General features: G+C 42.8%; 1 protein-coding gene across 4 annotated transcripts in view; it reads left to right on the top strand.

The window, feature by feature from the left end:
- The window catches only part of grin2ba (glutamate receptor, ionotropic, N-methyl D-aspartate 2B, genome duplicate a), a 139613-nt gene that overhangs the window by 77241 nt on the left and 39970 nt on the right, over positions 1-22402 (top strand). For all 4 annotated transcript variants that reach the window (XM_005737969.2, XM_005737971.2, XM_005737970.1 and 1 more), the window contains 4 exons: positions 1385-1528; positions 2630-2900; positions 10002-10194; positions 21463-21577. In XM_005737969.2, coding sequence (XP_005738026.1) covers positions 1385-1528; positions 2630-2900; positions 10002-10194; positions 21463-21577 — 723 coding nt within the window. The remainder of the gene's footprint in view (positions 1-1384; positions 1529-2629; positions 2901-10001; positions 10195-21462; positions 21578-22402) is intronic.

Genomic DNA, 22402 nt, shown 5'->3' on the forward strand with positions numbered 1-22402 from the left:
GGGGGGGGGGCGAGTGCACAAGTCTGGAAATTCAATTATAACCGTGCCCTGGCAGTAATTCCAGTGGTATTAATGGGACGGCAGAGCGAGAGACGAGATGGATAGAGATGAAGAATGAGAGAAGAAGGGGCGGAGAAGAGACAGAAAGTTGAGCAACAAATGGATTCGAGTTAGCAGCGAAACACGGCACGACGTCAGAGCTCGCATCATTTTTTCATGATCTCGAGACACAGCTCCTGCACCGGAGCTGTGTTTATATTTCAAGCAGCACGGGGATAATGACATGTTTTCACTCTCATGGATGCAACGCGTTACCCTCATTACTTGTGAGAGTTCTCATCTTACATGCTCGCCGTACACCTCGACATGCTGCCTCAATCGCGCAGCCCTGATCTCGGTAATGCAGCAACAAGGTAACAGATCAACCCACGTGAATCCCCTGGGAGGGCCAGGTTAGCCTTTGATGATGAATGAAGTGCATAAAGAGTCCTAAGACGCCGGCACCAGTCCTGCCTGTTTGCCTGGTCTTACTGTCAGCTTCAATTTGCTCACATGCAATTAAAAAAATAAAAAAAAACAGCCTCATTCTCATTCATATCATTTGCCACATTAGAAGCATGAATGCTGTGACCGTAAACACACTACTGTACATTGTGTACACGCAAGTTGGACACTCGCAGAATGACTCACAGACACAAACACACATGCAAAATAACCTGCTCATGTTGCAGAACTGCAGAGTCCTGTCTAGACGAGTATTTCTCACCTCCTCCTCTTCTTCTGTCCACCTCGGTATTCTGTTTCAACACTCACGGCAAGACGCAGGCTCGGATATCAGTATGTAAGCAGTGTTTATTGGAGTGTCTGTAATGCTGTTTGGTTTGGTGTACATTTAACGTCTCTAGACTGAGTTTCTCCCAGCAGACAGACTCAGTCAGGGGTTACTGTGTGCCATTTCTTGTTTGTTATTTAAATCTAGTACTGTGCGGGCTAAAAATGGCCTTGTTGGCTTTAATAAAACAAAAATGATGAACACGACCTGTGAGATTAAGGACAGCAGCTTGAAGCCCTCAGAATTTGCTCCAGCCACCCCCGTGTACAAACTCATTAACAGAGTCATAAAGGCAACTAATGAAAATCATGACCGGTATCATTACAAGACCACTGGTGTCCTCTCGCCTTTTCCCTCTGCGAGCGAGAGAATAAAGGCAACTAAATTAATGTTCACACCAATAATGTTACAAAAACACCGCCGTCCTTTAAGTAGCAGCTATTCTCCTCTGCGTGTGCGCAGCCACCTAAATTAAAGTTCAGACCAGTGTTGTTGCATAACCGTTTACACTCCACATCTTTGTCCTTCTGTGTGTTTTTCTCTCACTTTCAGGATGACAACTCCATGTTCTTTCAGTTCGGCCCCTCCATCGAGCAGCAGGCGTCAGTCATTTTGAACATCATGGAGGAATACGACTGGTACATCTTCTCCATTGTCACAACGTACTACCCGGGTTATCAGGACTTTGTCACCAAGGTAACCGTGCAGCTGATACAACGCATACAATCAATCAGGATGAAAGAGATGCAGAACTTATGATGTGGATGTGTTCCCAAAAGCCTAGGCATTTTTAAATATCCAATATCTAAGTTAGATATTAGTCAGAATATTCACTTATACTCCCAAATCTTTGCAATCAGGGATAATAACAATTAAATAATAAAAATAATAATTCAAAAAAAGTCCAAAAATAAATGTAGTTACAAGTAAGATTAAAACATAAATGTACTAACAAACAGACAAAATATATATAATATAATTTTGAATTTGATTTAGACACTTGATTTTAACACATAAAGCACTACAGTTTTACTCACTAAAACCACAAGCAACTGTGTGTTAGCCCTGCGACAGACTGGCGACCTGTTCAGGGTGTACCCCGCCTCTCGCCCTATAACAGCTGGGATAGGCTCCAGCACCCCCGCGACCCTGAAAAGGATAAGTGGAAGCGAATGGATGGATGGATGGATGCTCCAAAAGGCACGGACACGACAAACGCACTTCAGTGTTCAGTGACTCTGATTAGCCTAGCAGTCAGCAATCAGCTACAGAGGCCTGACTTTAAGCCTTAAAAGTTGTTTTTAAAAAAATCACCCTCTGTATAGTTGTCATGAGTAGAAAGATAAATTAAAAGCATTTTGTGTACCAGACTGTAAACACGTGTATTTCAGCTGCAAAGTTTTAACATGGGAGTCTTTGGAGACTGACTTTCTTTTGAAAGCGCTTGAATAACTGCATGACTGTATTTTTCAGTCCCAGGGGTTTTCAGGTGCTTTGTAACACAAACTGTATGATGCTGATTAGAGATGCGTTTTATAAACATTTAGTAATTTGTATAAACCCAAATGCCTGATCTGTGAAGTGAAGTGCTAAGTAAAAGAAATTCCAATTCAATCTAGTGATGTATCCACTTTGTTTTTAATAAACTGCTTCACCTTGGAACAATAAACTAAAATGCAAGTCAAACACACATTGAAACACACTGTTGACAAAAATAATAGGGTTTGAATTTTTTTTGTCTTGTTAAAGACTAAAGCAAAGTACATTGTGGTAATCAGCCCCTTCTACCCACTGCAGATTCGTAGTACCATCGAGAACAGCTTTGTGGGCTGGGAATTAGAGGAAGTTCTACTACTTGACATGTCTGTGGACGACGGCGATTCGAAGATTCAGAACCAGCTGAAGAAACTCCAGAGCCCTGTTATTCTTCTCTATTGCACAAAAGAAGAGGCCAACACTATCTTTGAGGTGGCCCACTCTGTTGGAATCACGGGCTATGGCTACACGTGGATCGTGCCCTCGCTGGTTGCTGGAGATACTGTTGTAGTGCCGGCCGAGTTCCCCACAGGTAGGAAATCTGAAACTGAACCAGAGTTCGGACTTAAAATTGGATCACAATGAAATCATAATAAATGATCTTTTATTGCTTTCAACTTAAATCCTACACATGTGGAGTTTAACATTTACATAACATTCAGTGATTAGGTGAGAATTTGGAGTGTTACAAATACATCCATTTTCAGTACAGAAGATTGTAAATGAACCACGGCAGACCCGATAAGATTTTTATGCTTTTCAGCATACTTTGTTATTACTATTGCTGTTCACAATCACACAGCTGCAGCTTTGCAGCTTGCAGTCATACACCTACCAACAACAACAACAAGGCGGGATTGCGGATGCTGCTCAGGTGTGTCCGCCTCCCCTGCAGCGGCCCTGCAAACCACGCCCGCCACAAAGATGTTGCCCTAAAATGCTTGTTTTAAATCATAATTGTACGTACCAAAGTTACCAAAACATGTAAATGGCCCAGCTTTTATTGCTAGTTGTGTCAGCTTTAGCATCAAAGCTGCAACCGACACCTCCGATAATCAAAGATCGGCCTCTGCATGGCTGCTGTGGAAATTTTTGCAGAACTGCATAGTGGATGCACACTGGATCTGTTGTTTTCTCAGTTCACGCTGCAGCATGTCAGTAGGGTTCAAGTCTTGACTTTGACTTCACCATAAGTTTAGTTTATTGCTTTTAAGCCGTTCACAGGGGGGGTAATTCTTGTGTTCAGGATCACTGCACCACTGCATACCCCAGAGTGACAGACTGATGACCTGCCATTGTCCCCACTGTCACTGTCAGAGACTTTCTTTAAGGGAGCAGAATTCATGTTTTCTGCAATAATCACAAGTCGGCCTGTAGCAACATAGCATCTCCACTTTATACAGCTTCCCTCAGCTTTGACCGTTGGTAGAATGATTTGTTTGTCTTTGTTTGGTTTATGCAAACTGTGATGAGACTCTTGGCCTCGAACAAATCCATAGAGTATTCTTCCAAAAGGTTTTGTTGATGCAAAATTAATAAAAGCCTTAATGTACTGTTGGGATAGCACTGATTTTCACTTTACCACTTCTTGTTGCCATTTTAGCCCAGAGCCTTCAGGTTAGCAGAGTAATAAACTGACCTTTGTTGAGTTTAGACGTGACTTTCTTTGGATGTTTTTGTTGGGTTGTTTGAGACTTTCCAGAAGTTGTCACTGTATTAGAGGAATTCTGGAAGGTCAAGCACCTCTTTGAAAGTTCAATCTTGTTTCAAAATCTTCTTTTATAGATAAATCCTTTGTGGACGTGCCTTAGAAATAGTCTCATAAACCTTTCCAGAAAGATACTTCAATCACATTTTTTTCCTTGTCTCATGTCTTTTGGCACACTGTGCTAATGTTGAAACTTGAATCGGGACTGGCAATGTATATTGTGCAGACTATATATATGAAAGTTAAAGATGGCCACTCAAATGAGGCAAAGAGTTTCCCCGCCCATTGACGTCCTTACAAGTTGACAGCCTGAGGACTCGCCCCCTGCTGGCACTTAGAAAGAACACAAGCTTTAATTTCTTCATTTGCTTCATTTTTCATAAGAAGAAGAAGCTGCAGCCGAGCTGTGGTATATACTGCACCACATTACAGAAAAGCGTTTTGTTTCATTTCCAAAACAGTGATAATGATATAGTAAACTTCTTTTAGATCGGTCCTAAAACCGACTCTCTGTATTTGAAAATCATAATGATCCGAGTAGAAACAAAACCAAAGACGGACACAGACAGAACCACTGAAAAGCTATTCCTTAAATTTTCTTTCCAGTTCACTGTTGGATTGTTTTGTAAGACAAACTGACCTTTTCTAACAAGAAATGAGGAAGCCTCTTTTCTCCACAGCACCACCGGAGGTAACCTTTTCAGGTCAAATGTGAAACCAAAGTGATGTCTAAGTTGGGGCACATTAAAACACTCAACCTGCTCACGCAATTTGTCAGGCAAACCTGTCAGGCTGACTCATCGAAAACGACACTCAGCGCTTGGGGGTGGACAGACACTTTTTAGAAAGGCCATCTCTCAGTGGGAATCAAACCTTTAACTGTTAGTGATGTCCCCACCGTGCTAACTAATGGAACTTTCCTCAACTTTTGGCTCTCTGTGGGAGAGAAAACTGTAGAGGAGGTAGTATATCTAAGCTAGACGTATGAGCGCTGTAATTTGTTGGTGTTTGGCTGGTTGATTTACAACGGACGGGTGAAATTACACTGCCGCCTGTTCTCAGCAGTTTCTGGGAAATGGTTTTCCAGGCGGAACCTGAGACCGTTGTCCCGTTCAGGCACCGTAACTCAAACCTTTTACCTCTGTTCCCCTATTGGCACCCACAGATGATTTACTCTTGAGTGGGAGCTAGGAGTGTGTTTGCAGGCCGGTTTGTATGTGTGTGTGTGTGTGTGCTTTTGTTTTTGTTTCAGTGTGTGATGTCTATGTGCATTTGTCTGTGAAAGTTACGATTGGTTCAGGGTTTAATTTGCATGAGAAAATAATGAGCGAATGTAATCAAATGGGTTGTGTGTTTGCGCACTGCCGTGTACTTCATATGGTGAAGGACGACCGGTGTTTACTCGTTGGACAGGGTGAACCAAATTCTGTGCGCGTTTGTGTCCGTGCGTGTGCGTTTGTGTCACTCTGTCTGTTACAAATTAGGGTTCCACTCTATAAAGTTTGATATATCACCGTATCAGTTATGTAAATCACACAACAACGTCCCTCTTGATTTATGTTGCCGCTGAGATAATCGCGTCTCGCTCATGTACCGCCTGGATGATTGCAAAGTAGAGCTGCGTCGATGGACACACACAAAACTCTTTCAGTTAACACTCAATTATCATGACATGACTCACATGGGACAAAATGACACATTTCAGGCTAAATGTCGTCCTCCTGTTTCGTGCGTGATGAACAGGATACAGAATGTGCCAAAATAACCGCACAGAATTCTCAAAGTAAGACGACTTTTTATGACGTCGCTTGTGTCAAAAACATGATTATTTAGATCATACCTTTACTTAAAATGTCATTAATACAGTGTTTTAAGACAGCATGCAAAGAAACCATGAGTATCCAGATGGCCAAGCTTTGATTCACAGCTCTTCTCCTGTAGGATCTGTGCTTGTTCGTGCTGCTCCTGCCAGAAATATGAAAGTGATGGTTGGCTGATGAGTTTCCTTTAAACAGCTTCAGCAGTGACAGTCTGTAAAACCTGTACTGAGAACAGCCTCACCTTTCTAATCACTAAAATGCTAAAGCTTTCCAAATGCCTCTGCTTTGTGGTTTTGTCTTGAAGTGCAAAAACGTAGAAGAATAGCATCAAAATCCTAGCAGCCTAAGAAAGTTAGCAACTGTTAACTCTATATTGCCCTGACAGATATTTATCAGCTTGATGACATATTGGCCTATAACAAACACGAGTCTACATATGACAACATATGAGTTGTCCAGAAAGACGCCAATTTAAAAACGTTATTTTTTTCTGGAGTGAAGCAGGGAAGAGGGGAGAGAAGGGAAGACATGCAGCAAAGGACTGCAGGTCAGACTCGAACCCGGGCCTACTGCTCTCTGGTCAATACTTCCAGGCATGTAGACACGTGTAAGAAGATCCGCTGAAGTTCTGAATATCTGAATGGGGATAAAAAGGTCATTTCAGTGACCGAACGTGGCGTAGTTGTTGTTGTCAGAAATTGCTGATCCACTGGGATTTTCCCACACAACCATCTCTAGGGTTTACAGAGAATGGCCTAAAAAGTGATCGAGTAAACAGGTTTTCTGAAGGTGAAAATGAAAATAACCCCTCATTACAGCCGAGGTATTCATATAAACACAAAACACATTAAATCTTGAAGCAGATGGGCTTCAACAGCAGCTAAGAGCAGGAAACTGAGGTTATTGTTTTCACAGACTCACCAAAATTGCACAATAGGAGTTTGGAAAAACACCGTCTGGTCTGATGAGTCTCGATCTTTCTTAAGGTATTCCATGTGAGAGTCAGCTTTCATACCGTTTAGGTATGAAAACATGGATCCACCCACGTTGTATCAGTGGTTCAGGCTCGTGGTGTTGGTGGAAATGGTGTTGGGGACGTCTTAGTTCCAATTAAGCATTACTTCAATGTCACAGCCTGCCTAATTATTGTTGCTGACCATGTCCATGGATGCTTTGTCACCATGTGACAAAGCTGAAACCATATCAGTCTGGTTTCTGAGTTTACTCAGTGCCTTGAATCTATGAGGAATTAAGCAGCTCTGAACACAAAAGATGATCCAACCTGGGACTAGCAAGGTGTACCTAATAATGCAGCTAGTGTGTGTATGTAGGACATGCTTGCATGTTTGTTTGTGGCATCAGTTGGGATAGTTCTGGAAAAACCAACATGCCTTGTGTAAGCATCGAGATCAGAAAAGCCAAATTAAGCCTGCAGCAAGTGGCAGTCAAGCGCACCAACTTCTGAATCAGCACAGAGTGAAATGACACCGCGACACCGCATGTGACTGTTGGTTTCGCTGGTTGTGTCCTCTGTGGACTCTGGCGGTTCAGGGTTCACCAGGAGGTGCATGCTAGCTGTGGGCCTAATTTACTTACAAGGCACACTTAATAATTTGCACCGTGTGTGATGAAGAGCCTCCAAATCTCACGGGTAATTCCGCTGATCCCTTCCTTAAGTAGCGTTTTGGGAAACCATCTCTTCACCCACTCCTTCTTCCTTCTTGCTTCTCTATATTTTGCTGCTGTTCCCTCACTTTTCTGTTTTTTTCTTCTGTGTTACTATTTCAGCCTCCTCTGACTTGCTCCCAAGTCTCAGCTCCCTTCATCTTCCTGTGTTTCTTGAGTCTGTATCTTTGTGTCTCTGCTGCTGCCTGACTTTCTCTCTCTTCTGCTCATTCTGTCACTCTTTCCCCTCCTCTTCCCTCTCAGCTCTTTCTCTCCTACTAACAGCCTTTCTGTCTCTTTTTTCCCTTGATCAAAGTTGCACACTACTGCCACACACACTGTGTTAATGTAACCACCCAGTCTGACATCACTGGCATTAATAAACTGTTTCCAGAAATATCTGCTGTTATGCTTTCCGATCAGTTTGCTTATTGTGGATGCGTTTTGTCTGCAGTGTGATTTAGGTTGTATGTGTGAGAGGGAGATGTCCTGCCACATTGTAATACCTTGTTACACGCCCAAAAGAGAGCTGCGACAATAAGACATGAAATCGTCCGCCCGCGTGCTCCCGACACACACGTCTCGCCTATGTCTTCCTGGGAAGAAAGTCGCGCCCTTAAAGCAATAAAAAGTCAAGCATGTAAAAAGGAACGGGGAACGGAGCGAGTGGTGAGAAAGTGTCGACAATGTGTGACATGAGATGTGGTCCTGAAGGGCCCGAGCTGTCAGTGCAGAGGCCCCGTGAGGAAGGCAGGTTGCCAGGCTGCCTGTCTATTTCTGCACGCTGACATGGTAGCGGGCTGGCTGACATGTGGTCATACATTGTCAGATAGATGCAGACCTGCTGATGGACAGAAAGATGGACAGATTAAATAGAAGAGAGTCAGATAAATTACAAGCTTACAAACCCTGAGAGCTTGAACCCAGGGGGCCTCTAATGGCTCCTAAACAATCAGCTGTTGGCTGTTTTCAGAAGTCATAAAGGCATTTTTGTAGCCAATTTTAAACGCGGAGGTAGTTAAGACTTTTGACTTGAAAGGTTTGAGCGTTAAATTGTTTGTTCGGCAATGCCTACCACTGCTTCAGCCACTGCTGTCACACCTTCTCTAACATGACCACCGAACACAGAAACGCTTGCTTTTTTCTTAAAAGAAAAAAAAAAGATTTCCATGTTTGCATGTTTGCTGATTGGATCCTTTTAGTAATAATTGGATGGTGAACATTTTAACTTTACACCACCCAATTAATATTAAACTTACACCTGCTCCAACTTTGAACTGTAACCTAAGCCAAGAAGGCATGAAATTGTTACCAAATGATGCTCCAAAATGAATCCTTGTGTACCGTGCTTAAGGACAATCCCCTTGTTAAATCCAGCATGATGAAGTCCTGAACCGCTGAACACGGGAACTTAATGACTGGTCATTAAAAAGAGATAAAGATTTATTGCTGGGAAACATGCACCATGAGTAATCAATTAATGATGACTATTAGTCATGGGTTTATTGTAATTAAAATTGAATATTGTAATGGATTTTATTGCCAATAACAGCTGTTTAACCCCTTAGCAGTCCTACAAATTTACAATTAGTCCCCTAAACCATCCAATGTACCGTGGGCGGTACGTCCGACTGCTAACAGGTTAATATCAGTGAAACTCATTTTCATAGCATCTGTGTTTAATACATCCCAAAGAGCCTAACAGTAAGTTAATGCCTTTTTTTAAACAAAAAATGTAACATTAAGAAAATATTTTCACATTCATGCAAGTTATTGTCGGGTTTTTAGGATACCTACAGGAAATTTTGTGTTTGCGATTCGCTGCCTGCCACCAGGCTGTCCTCAGCCTCGAGAATGCTTCGAATACCTACAGAGAAGGACGTGGTGGAGGAACGACAGGTATCCTGGCAAACAGCTGAATGGGCTGATGGGCACTTGGAAGGGCATCGGGAGAGATGGGCATGGAGGCACACAGACAGAGAGACCTGCAAATAAATGTTCCTAAACATTTGACAGATTGTCAAATGCGAACAGGAGTCGGGCAGACAGAAGGACAGATAAGCAGGTGTGCGGAGAGTGCAAAGGCCGACAAACAGACCGTACAGAACGTACTTTAAACAGACAGATGGACAAACACAGCAAGATGATAGACTCTTAGTCAGTCAGAATGGGAGTGCTATTCATCTGCTCCCTGAGTCACTACGTAGTGTATGCTCTGTCTCTTGGAGTGTGTTCAAAGCATGTACACTCTATATATCCTAGCACACTGATCCCCCTGTCTCCCCGGTTTAGTTTCCTCCATCTGTCCGTCTCGCTGTGTCTTCACTTTCCTCCGTAGAATCACTCCTTCCCTTCTCACCTCCCTTTAAAACAAAAAACCCCTCATCTACCTTCTTTCTGCATTTCCTCTAAACGATCTCTCTCCTCTTCTTGCTTCCAGGCCTGCTCTCTGTCTCCTATGATGAATGGGACTACGGCTTAGAGGCGCGGGTTCGCGATGGTGTGGCGATCATCACTATGGCGACTTCTACCATGATGATGGACCGCGGGCCTCACACCCTCTTGAAGTCTCAGTGCCACGGAGCTCCTGACAGAAAGACCCCCATCTCAGGCAACCCCAACGAAGTGCTCAGGTGAGTGAAGGTGGAGAGGGCGTAGCATGTCAGAGCAGCATGATCACACTTAATGGACCCTGGTGAGCAGTCTCAGTTAGTTTATCTGGTTTCGTCGGCACTTATAGTATTGCACGCAAAGCAACACTGTGACATTTAGATGTACGATTCGAGGGTCTTTGTTGTCATTATGCAAGGATAACGAAATTATAGTTTTATTTTCATTTTTCTACATTTGTGACACAACTTCCAGTGACGCTGGAAATAATTAGAGTCCGTCTGCTATCAGTTTACAATGAATGGAGTCGAGTTGGCAATGGCATGCAGTCTGTTGCGGTGATTAACACAGTGAATTAAATCAGTGAAAATCACAAGTCTGTTGCTGTCTGCATATACAGAAATTTGCATTAATCACAAATTCACATTAGCCACTTATACTCAGAGTCCAGCCAGAAACCGAATTTCATGCCCCTTTACTGTTACCTGGACAAATACCTGTTAGTTAACAGAAGTCTGAGATTGAACTATGATCTGGCACATCTTCATCCAGTTCTGAAACCGCAAAAAAACTTTTAAGCAGGGAAAACAAAAAGATTAAGTAGCATTAAGTGACATCTTGGATCTTACTTTTATTAATCACAGAGCTTCTGGTGGTGTGGTTTGCGTTCTTTATCAGTAAGCCTGCTTTCCCATAAAACGTTCAGCTCTCTGCTGGATGTTGCCACTTGCGCGCTGCTTGAATATGTCATTCTGCAGTAGTCTCGGTGTTCTCTAGGAACCACGATCCTTTTCCTTTGCTTTCTGCCCTGCAGCAAGCCGGCACATATCTCACGAAAACCAGCTCTGTGGTGCAAACCATACACTTCTGTACAATATGTTTAAAGCTGTTTATTCACGCTAATGTGTCTGAGTTGATGTGGGAGTCATTTGTGGATGTTGCTTTAAAATTGCAACGTTCTGGTGGTCTAACATCCCCACGATCACCATGGCACCGTCATCATTGGTGCAGCAGATGTTGCAGCACGTGCGTGTTAGCATCTCCATCCCCTGCACGCTGTGATCATCCTCCCCCCACGTAATAATACCCTACGCACAAACACCCCTTCACATGCTGCCATCTTCAGGAAAACCGACCCCACCCCTTCAGCTGTCCGTCCCAGCAGCAGGCCTTTTGAACTGGATGTGAAGCCTAGCGTTGGGCTGCGCTTTGCTCTGCGCGCCGCCTAATTGGTCCCAATGGCGTTTCAGTCGGCGAACACTGTCCCCTGTCGTGCTGCGCTCCAGAGCTCAGCGCAGCATTATATTCAGTGGTGGTTTCACCCCTCCGCGACTCTGCGCGTCTGCTGGAGATAGATGTGCGTGGGTATGTGTGTTTTTATTGCCCTAAAGAGAGACCAACTGTCAAGGAAAGCCACGTGTGCATGTGTGCACAGGTGTCGTACAGGGCAGCATATGTGTGTATGCTTGCTAAAGAGACTGTCAGTATCGCTTCAGGACACCGGTGGCAGATCACAGACACTTGCACAGAAAACGAAATGCACTGACCCCTTTTGGCTGATTCAGACAGATGTATAGATGCACAAATAGTCTTTTTCTGCCTTCTCCTGCAATTTTTCTGCTGAATGCAAGCACGCATACATCCCGAAATACTCTTCTCACGCTCATAAGACGCCAGAGAAACGTGGAGCCTACTGTGGAAACTCGGGCTCTTCTTTTGGGATGTGTGTAATTTTTTTGCTCATGGTCAAGCTTAACTGCATCCTGCTCAAAGGCAACAAAACTTTGTTGTCCAGTCAACTCTTTGGATGTCATTTCAGCCCCTGCCTGTTGTTCTCTCCTTTCTGAACCTTTTGCATTTGTTTCACCACTGCTTACTGCTTTGAGATAACAGTGGTGTTTATGGCAGCTGCTCTTGCCCCAGAATACAACCCCCTCCTCTCTCTTCTGTTCATGTGTTTGCCTCGCTGTGGTCTGCTGCGCACTGCTTTGTTCTTCTCAACTCTGCTGTGGTCTCTCTGCCGCGTTCTCTCTGCTCTGCTCGGCTGTCCTCTCGCGCCCCGTAGTCTTCTGTTTTTGTTCTGCCCTGCTCTGCTTTTTTTTCCCTACATCTGCTCTGCTTTGTTCTACTTTTATTCTGTTCTGTGGAGGGCTGCTCTACCGTTTTATCTTCTCACACCTCCTCGCCTCTCCTCTTGTCTCCTCGCCTCTCTTCTCTAGTGATTTTTCCTCTCATCTCTACCGTTCTGCTCCTCCCTAGTTGGTGCCTGCGCTGCGGACCTGCAGTTTTATAATCAACTTAGCTGTGTTGTTGATTAGATCAGTTGCAAACACTGCTAAGATCCTTTGCCCCTTTTCTGCTTTAACTAAATTTGTCTGGTGATAACCTTTGTCTTCAAGTGTTCAATCAAGAGATTAGCATTTGGCCTAGAGTCTATATATTAGAAAGTGAACGAACACCTAGTTGCCCGGCTTGCGTGGCTGCTTGGCTGCATGGACCGATGCCCACCCGCTCGATTCGTTCACTACTAAGTGAGTCAACGAATGAAAGATGGATGGGCGGCAGCTCAATCAAAAAGCTCTTTCCTGCGCCTGGGAAGCCTTACATTTTGTGTTCTCTCCAGTGAATACAAACTCCATTTGTAAAAATTTCAAGCAGACCTTTAAAGTAAATCATTAATAAATCAAGCAGGGGCACAATTAATTCTAAGCTGTCGAAAATGGCATTTAGCAGCTAAACCTGAAAATGAAGCTGTCATCTCAACATATTAAGCTGGAAAAACATCCATGGAAAATGGACCAATCAGAAACTGATTCACTGATCAATATAGGTCCCGAGCTTGCCCCACTGCTAAGTCACAATCCACATGTGCCAATCTGAAACATTTAGGTAAATAAACTAACTATTAGTGCTATAAAATTGGGTGCTTTAATGTTTACACACACACACGCTACAGATTTTACTTGTAAACCCATATTTTTTACTGTGATCTACGGTGGCCCTGAGAGGTCAAACATACTTAAGAAAACAGCAGCAAATAGAAAAGTGCAGCAAAACACACGAACCACAACGGAAATAGAAAAATACACAGCAAACGCTCACAAAAACCAAAAACAATCTCACAAAACACAACAGAAGTGTTTTTAGGGACACAAGAATGTGTCGGACCAGCTGCAGAAGTGAAGCTAACAGTAAGCAAACATGCTAACAGCAAACATGTATCTACAGCAGGGGTGGGCAATCTCAGTCCACGAGGGCCGGTGTCCCTGCAGGTTTTAGATCTCACCTTGGGTCAACACACCTGAATCACATGATTAGTTCGTTACCAGGCCTCTGGAGAACTTCAGGACATGTTGAGGAGCTAATTTAGCCATTTAAATCAGCTGTGTTGGTTCGAGGACACATCTAAAACCTGCAGGGACACCGGCCCTCGTGGACTGAGATTGCTCACCCCTGATCTACTGTATTATATGACAACACAGATGAATCCTCAGCTTCTTTTCTCCACGTGATCCTTTGCATTTCTTAGTTTCTGGTACATTATAAACCACGGCCGCTGCAGATAGCCTACAGGGTAGAAGTTCTCAAGTTGGGGATCTCAGGTTTAAAGAGTGGTAGCAAGTAGCGAGAAGTACCTGTACCTTCTTCTTGCTTTAGATATATTCCACAACATTTTTTTAGGATGTCTTTGAAGTGCGTGATTAAGAATCTGAAGCAGATGGTGAAGAAATCAAGGAAGGACGCTGGCAGTTATCCATTTTTAAACCTTCTTAAAAGCCGATGATTATATGGAAATACATATGTCCCAAAGTACGAGTGAAAAATTTGTATTGTAGCTCCAACACAAGTTGGTCCAGCTTGTGGATTATACACGAGCTAGGTCAGTAAGAGATGCATGGGAATATGTAAATTGAATCTAGTTTACATTTCAATCTGCTGGTGAATGAGGAAGACTGACTCTAAGGTCACGGTCATCTACTCGAATTTATAAGCCATACATTAGCATTTTCTTGTTCGGCCCTCAGTGCCTCATAGAATACCACAAGAGAAGGACGCGTCACTCCACTAAGTAAATTAAGTCCATTGTAGCCAGCGCTGTGACATTCCAGCTAATTCTACAGCATGAGCCTGACAAATGAAGATAGCAGGAAGGGGAAGAAGAAGAGTGCAAAGCACAGAGGAGAGGGAGGGACAGAGCGAGGGAGAGGTGGCAGTAGAGGCCAGCAGCGAGCAATACACAACAGTGTGAGAATCATGAGTTTGACAACACTGGCCCTGACCTTGCCAGGCGTGGACAGGTTCCAGATGAGGTTGGTCTTGGAAAGGTGTCAAGTGCTTTTAAGCTCCGTGGGCATTTTTGAACTTCTGTGGCCTCAGTAAGGCTTTCAATATGGGGTGTATATATATATATATATTTAAGCACATACACGTGTGCATGTCAGTGTGTTGGTGTGTGCTTGCATGCATGCTCTGGATACAGAACAATCTGCAGTTGCATTTTGACCCTGTTGCGCTGAGAAATGCCAACTCAATGGGACCGGTGTGTCCGTGTCCGACTCAGTGTTTGCGCGTGTCTTTGTGTGCATGTGCGTGTGAGTCTGTGGAGCCCAGCTGGATGTGTGTGTTTATGGGGCAGGCAGTGGGAGGTGGCAGATAGGTACCTGTTTTTGATGGGGCTTGATTGGAAGTAGGTCAGGAATCCTCTCTCCTCTTTCTTCCATCTCCCGTCTCTCCATCTTTATTGCCTTGCTCCTCCTAAATCTTTTCATCTGTCCTGTCACTAAACCTCTTTTTGTCTGCCAGGTTTATCCAGTCCTCTGCTTTTCTGTGTTTCTTATTTTATCTCACATAATCTTTTCCTTTCCCCAGTATTTTTTATTACATCCTTCTCGCTCTTTTTCCCTCCCCTCTGCTGCATCCCATCTTCACCTACCTCCTTTTTGCTGCAGGCTATTATAATTTTCAATTTGTATAGCAGTACAGTACATAGGTTTGTCTTTTAAGGTTTTTGAAGTTTTATTCCAAAATGCTCTGAAATTAGAAAATCAAGAGGAGGAGAATATTGCCTCAGGTATCCATTATCTCCGCAATGTAGACAATGCAGTCTGTTCGAGGGCTAGTGCTTTACAGAAATGTCACTGTAATTAGTTTTAATTAAGTGCTGTCGATCATGTGTCAAAGCCACATATTGATGTCCACGCTTCTTCCCTCCTATTAGCGCAGCTTTGTTTACACATTCACTCGTCGTATATGGATGCCGCTGAATGTATATAGTCACACCTCCCCTCGCATTCACACATTATACCCCAAGTGTGCACGCAACAAAGCCTCAGTATGTTTTTCTTCGGAGCCCTACATGGCTTGTTATCACTCTCAGTATAGATCCCTCCTCTTCAGATCCAGTGATTACACTGTACCACAGTAATTGCTAAGGAGTGTAATTCATAATAAATTCATGTCAGGGTTAATTTATTAAAACTGACTTATCAATATTTTACACAACTCCTCCATTATTCACACCAGAACATGCGCTCAAACCTATCTTTGTCAGGCCATGGAGTTAGCATGGGAAGTGTGCTGCTGCGTGCCGTGTTGTTGTGGCACAGCGTTGTTCTGGTTTGTCTTTAGATAAACCTATGCATGCAAATGGATTCGCTGCATTGTGGTTCATGCTGCAAAAAATAAGAGGCGTTTCCTGAATGTAGAAATCGTTTTCTGTAGATTTGATTGGAGTAGTACATGTCGGACTCCGGTCAGTGTTACTAGCTTTTGTTCGCCAGGTGACGACAGCTGCTGCTGTTTGAATTTTAATTCACCTCGTGTACAGCACAGCTGAGATACTCTCCTCCAGCTCATGCAGGAAACTGACAGGTTCAACAGGATATCAAAACATGCATTTTAGCGGGGAAGGTGGATGCGATTCTGTCTTATTATGCTAGTCACACCTGCGTATTCAGATTCCTACCATCCACATAACTTTATACCATCTCATGACACCTACAGTAACTTATGGAAAAGCAGGGATCGGTTTGTGTTCACATTACAGGAAGGCAGCGATGGTGACATGCAATCATCCTGTCACTCAGCTTTGGAATAACAGTCACCGCATTCTTGCAGCTCTAGTCTTTATATGCCTCTGTGAGGTTTGCTGCATAGTAAACTGCACGGACTGTAAATAAAAGATGGAGATAGCCACCGTGAGTTATTCACTGTCTTTTAGAGATCTGTTTTTCAAGCCTACATTTGAGCCATTTTGGGCTTTTTCATCTTGGTTCTTTAGAGACAGAAGTGACCATTTTTGGAGGAGAGGGCAAATACCTTAGTAGTCACAGCCGGCTCTCACTCCCGAGGCCTAACATCCTGACGATTTGTCACGTCCCGCAGCGTTCCTGAGGAACGCGAAAGGTGACCTTCCACAATCTTATGCTAAGCGCCGGGTTATGGGTGAAATCCAGTAGAATGACGCTCCCGCGGTAATACACGTTCCAGCCATGTATTCAAGCCCTAACCCTAACCATAACCTTATCCCAAACCTTAACCAGCACTTTAATGACATCAAATAGTGTTTTCCAAAGCAATTTAAGTAAAATGACGAACATGTGTAGATTGAGTCCAAACGGTTCTCATGTTTCCAATCTCCTCATTTAGGGACGTGTTTGGTGCCCGGAAGCGTAATATGTTGACGATTTGTCACCGAGCATAAAATATTACGGTTTGGGAGTGAGAATGTGTTGGTAGTTAGCTAATGCTAACAAGCTGCATCTGTGGACTTTACACCAATCAGGCCTCTGACAGGTGAAGCGAATAACACTGATTATCTCTTCACCATTGGATGGGATATATTAGGGAGCATGTGAGCATTTTGTCCTCAAAGTTGATGTGTTAGGCGCAGGAAAATTGGGCCTTTTTTCCCATCATGTAGATGCGTGTGTGCTTTGCTTACCTGGAGAACACCTGGCACCAGGATGCACTAAGGGAAGAAATACAACTGACAGAGGCAGTCTGTTGCTTTGGACAATGTTCTGCTGGGAAACCTTGGGTCCTACCATCCATGTGGATGTTACTTTGACAAGTAACAACTACCTAAGCATTGTTGCAGACCACGTATGCTCTTTCATGGAAATTGTATTCCCTGTTGGCTGTAACCTCTGTCAGCAGGACAATGAACCCTGCCACGAAACAAAAATAGTTCAGGAATGGTTTGGCAGCACAACAATGAGTTTGAGATGTTGAGTTGACCCCCAAATTCTCCAGATTTCATTCCAATTCCAACACAACATTAGCAAGGTGTTCATAATGTTATACCTGATTAATATATAGGTACAACACACAGACGCAGACAACTGTTAATTTAGTGCTAAGTTACATACATTTAAAATGCTACACATTTATTTGGCAAAGCTACACCATACAAACACCTGAAAAGAAAGCCATTTTAAATGTCATAGTTGCATTAAAAGGCTCCAGAGGGCACCAAAAACATGACCCAAAGCTCAGTTCAGTGACCAGAATGTGCTGAGGTGATATCTACTACACCACTTGTGGCTAGTCACCTTTGTAGGTATACAGTCAAAGCAGCCACGCCCCTAATTTTGAGCCTTCAAAACCTGAAAAGGCTGAGTAATAGGAAAAAAATTGAATGGTACAGTTGTTATAAATGGACCAAGCAAGAAACATACTTTTTTTGAACTTTTAACAAGGGACCCTATGGGGATTGATTCTCTTTCTTAAGTCTCAAGTGGTCTTTGAAGGAGCTGCTGTTCTGCTTTGGTTTCATTTGTCACTCCCAGAGACTGCTGCTTACTAAGCTGTTATCACTGTGTCTGGAGATACGTGTAGGTCCAGTTTTATTATATTTACAGGAGGTTCAGAGAATGCGCTTGAATGAAGAGTGAACACAGATTGCTTTCCTGTAAACACAGAAGTTGCAGGATGGTGAGGGGAAGAGAGACGTGTTGAAATCTGCCTGTACTATGACCCATCCCCTCCCTCTTCTTCTTTGAATCCCACCCCTCTCACTCTCTCTGTGTCTCTTTCCCACCCTCTGCGAGATTACCGTTACCATAGTAACCGTGGTTGTGGCTGCTATGGCAACACACATATGCTTGTGTTTCCTTGCTGTCAGTGTGTAGGATGCTCACGTGCACACACACACACACACACACACACACACACACACACACACACACACACACACACACACACACACACAAGGCTCTGAATTGCAGCATGTAACAATAGCTTGCTCAGTAAAGATTAAAGGGACCGCAGCGTCGAGTCATTTTGTAAATGGCTTATGATTTATGCAGCAGATTCTATGCACTTTGTATCAGTGCCAAGGCTCTACAGGAGCGGCTGTAAGCCGGACACATGGGGCTGCATGAGACGGTGTGATGGTGGATGAGTGTGATCATCACAGCCCATTGAAAATATCAATTTTTGATAGAGAGGAAAGAATAAGAAAGCTGGCATTAGAGTAATTGCTGGATTACATAAGTCATTTCATCACAGATAGATAGATAGATAGATAGATAGATAGATAGATAGATAGATAGATAGATAGATAGATAGATAGATAGATAGATAGATAGATAGATAGATCCCATCAACATACAATCCTCTACATGCACACACTTCCAGATGCAGTATCTTTTGCCATGTATTTATTCATCTCTCTCCATATATATATATAGCGTGCATGCTTTTGAGGTAGAGTGTTTCCATGGAAACAGTCACAGAGCGGGAAGGCTAGGGGTGAGGGAGTGAAATAGTTAAGAGAGAGAGTGTGTGTCTGTGTGTGTGTGGGATGACAGTGAAGTGAATTCAAGTTCATCTGACATAAACATTGCTGTCCTCATGTACATGCACTTACACACTCCCACGCACAATAACCATACCCTCTGCATGAGGGTATGGCACTGCTGAGTGCTGTGTGTGTGTGTGTGTGTGTTGTTTTAGTTGCAGGGAAGTGAAATTATTCCACCTGACACACACTTCTGACACCCGATAGAAACTGCATTGCTCATGTGCGTGTCCCTTCAGCTCCAGGAAAAATTAACTTCAAATCGCTCATAGATTTTAAATTATGTCCGAGCAGTTATTTCAAATTGTATATTTAGTGAATATTTAAGCTGTTTGGTTGTAGATTTTTTTTCATCTCTTTGTAATTATCTTATGATGAGGACAATGGATAAGCTGGATTTTAATAATGTTTTTTAATCACAGTTCTCATGGCTGTGTTTGGCAGCCGTTCATGCAGAAATCAACCCCCAGACAGGACGACAGAGAACATAATTTAGCTTAAAGTCTTAAAACAGAGTGAAGCAACTACCCCGACTGTGTGAATAAAGGTAAAAAAAATCCACCTGCCAGAACCTCTAAAGCTCGCTAATGAGCTCCTTTTTTGAAGCATACGTTTTCAGAGTGTGGTCTGACTGCTGTTTCTTGGTCAGAAACAGTAACTTCGTGGAATCTCTGCTGGTTGCATGGCAAAAGATTTCAGCCCAGAATGACTGCTATTTTCAAATCACTTGTTCATGCGCTTGTTGTTCATATGTAATGTGCACTGGATTTGGTCCTCGACTGTGTTAGACAGCAACCCTTCGACTTGATTACGATTTGGGTCTGTGACAAAGAGGACAGAGAAGCAACATTAACCACAGAAGAAAAATCCTGCCAATGGTGTGTGCTGCCCCTCGGCGACAGTCACAAGTTTCTTTTCTTCTCAAGGTTGTCTCTTGTGCTACAGTCACCATAGGAAGAACAGTAGATAGAGACTGTAGCAGAACCGCAGTTAAGGCCGTAAACAAAGAACTTGTAATCACTCGCAGTTGTCGTCTCCAAAGCGACTTTGGCACATTAAGATGATGATAAAATGGCAATAAGACGAAGTCAGTCTGCTATCAGTTTGATTGATCGTGGTCGAATTGGCAGTTACATGCAGTCTTATGCAGTGTGATAAATTAGCTTACAGAATTTCGCATTAATTAGAAATTCACAGAAACTAAGAGTCCAGACAAAACATGAGATTTGAGACATTCCTTCACAAATAGAGACATCGTTGTGGCAGGATTGTGATTTAACTGTAAAATGATTAAGGAGCTTGGCAGCCTTTCTTTTTAATTTAAGCATGAAACCAGGACACAACTAGCTGAGTCTCCAATTGAAACGAGACTGGTTGCAGACTTACTCAGATTGATCGCAATGTGTTGGGAATCTCTCTGCAAACTTAAGCCACACTGATCATTTTCGTTGCACTCACTCTGCTTTGACAGTCTGATCCTGTGAGATGAATTCACAGTGTGTGCACTGGTAAATGTCACAAAACAAGCATATTCCTTGTCCACGCTGACCTTAACCGTCACCTTCAGGCACTGCAGATTCATCCATGTAAAAACTCATGTTTGCTTCTAATATTGTAGTTGCAGAACCAGCTGTCATTACCAGCGATGATCAGAGGCATGGTAGCTGACTCAGTTGGACACAGATGTTCTTAAATGATGTATAAAACTCAAATGGAGAGACTGGTCTGAAAAGAAAATAGCAGCTACTATCAAAACAATCTGTAGATGGGTACATGTATAAGACTGAATGATAAGGGTCAGCCGTCAAAGTCGGATTGATATGGTTGTTAATTGTTTTTAATGCTGGAGATGTCGAATTTTTTTCTCACACCTTGTACAACGTGTTTGTTACGTTTGAAGGATGAAGTACTGAGTGACTAATGTTTCCCTGTGTATCCAGTCTTTGTGCTAAGCTACCTACCTGCTGACTGTAGCTTTTATTTAACAGATAGAGGTTTGATATGAACTTTTTCATCCAGCTCGTGATGGGGAAATATCAGAGGGCAAATACACAAAATTTCACACTGAATGTCACAACAGAAAAGGTGAACTCATTGGCAGCGATTGAAATGTATTATTTGACATTTAGGGATGACATAATTTACTGAAATTCATTTTCTTTAGTCCCGTCTTAAAGACATCATCTGCTGTTCTGTTGATGACTAATGTATATCTATTTATGGAAGAGCTGGTTCGACATTAGTTGATAGCTGTTTCTTGGCAGATGACGAATTTATGCAATATCACTGGGTTTGTCAGAAAAGATGCTTAAAAAAATAAGTCGATGTGCAATAAAACTTTAATGATTGGAGAACTGAGTAATGGAACCTGAATGGATGTAGATATATAGAACAAATAAGACATTTGTGAAATGCCAGTGACAAGGATATTTTCCAGCAAGTGATATATGCGTCAGTCTGTTTCTTTCCTCAATGTTTTCTTCTGCAGGTACCTGATGAATGTGACGTTTGAGGGACGAAATCTGTCGTTCAGTGAGGACGGATACCAGATGCATCCCAAGCTGGTCATCATTCTGCTCAACAAGGAGAGACAGTGGGACAGGGTGAGACAGAGGGAGACACTGACGGTCTGTGTGTGTGTCGGGGGGGAGGATAAGACACTCATATGAAAAAAAAACAGCCGATGTGCACAAAATTATAAGTCCTGACTAACCTAATTGTCCTCTGTTGTTAACAGTAAAACATTTTGTAAACTGTTAAAATGAATAGAAGCAATGAGTTAGCTGTTCCCTATGAAGTCCGCGAGTATCTGTGTGTTTTTATCTGGATCTCTTATCGTCTGATTTTCACTTTTCAAGCATTTTAAGCCTTATAGACGCAACTCTGATTAGATATTATCAGCTCAGTGAAGGTGCCTTTGAGCAATGCACTGCAGCAGAGGCTCCAGAGTGGTGATGTGTTATTTGAACGCTGCTCCACAGCTGTTTTAATTTCAAAACTTGGTTAACAGTTGCCTATTTGTTATGCGGCTTTTTTTTTTGTTACAAAATCCTGGTTATGCGCTGTCTCCAAAAAAATCTGTTTGTTTCACTAAAAAGATGTCAAGACACCCTTAAGAACTAACAGGCAGCAAGTTATTGTAAAGACTGGGTGGGACAAGGAGATCAAGGTAAATATATGGAGTGAAACTGTATTCTCTGAGTAGAATATGTCATTTTTTTTATACCATCTCATACATACAGATATCCATTCATACATTTACAGACATCCTGATAATAAAAAAGTATAAGGCTAGAAAGACATCAATGATCTTAGAGAAGCAATTGTTGCTCCGCATCAATCTGGCAAGGGTTATAAGGTCATTTCCAAACAATCTGAGATTGATCATTCTGACTTACAAGTGGAAAACTCCAAAGACCTACACCAAA

The sequence above is a fragment of the Pundamilia nyererei genome, unplaced genomic scaffold (assembly GCF_000239375.1).
Source record: "Pundamilia nyererei isolate P.nyererei 1_Seehausen unplaced genomic scaffold, PunNye1.0 scaffold00081, whole genome shotgun sequence".
In the NCBI taxonomy this organism is placed as follows: Eukaryota; Metazoa; Chordata; class Actinopteri; order Cichliformes; family Cichlidae; genus Pundamilia; species Pundamilia nyererei.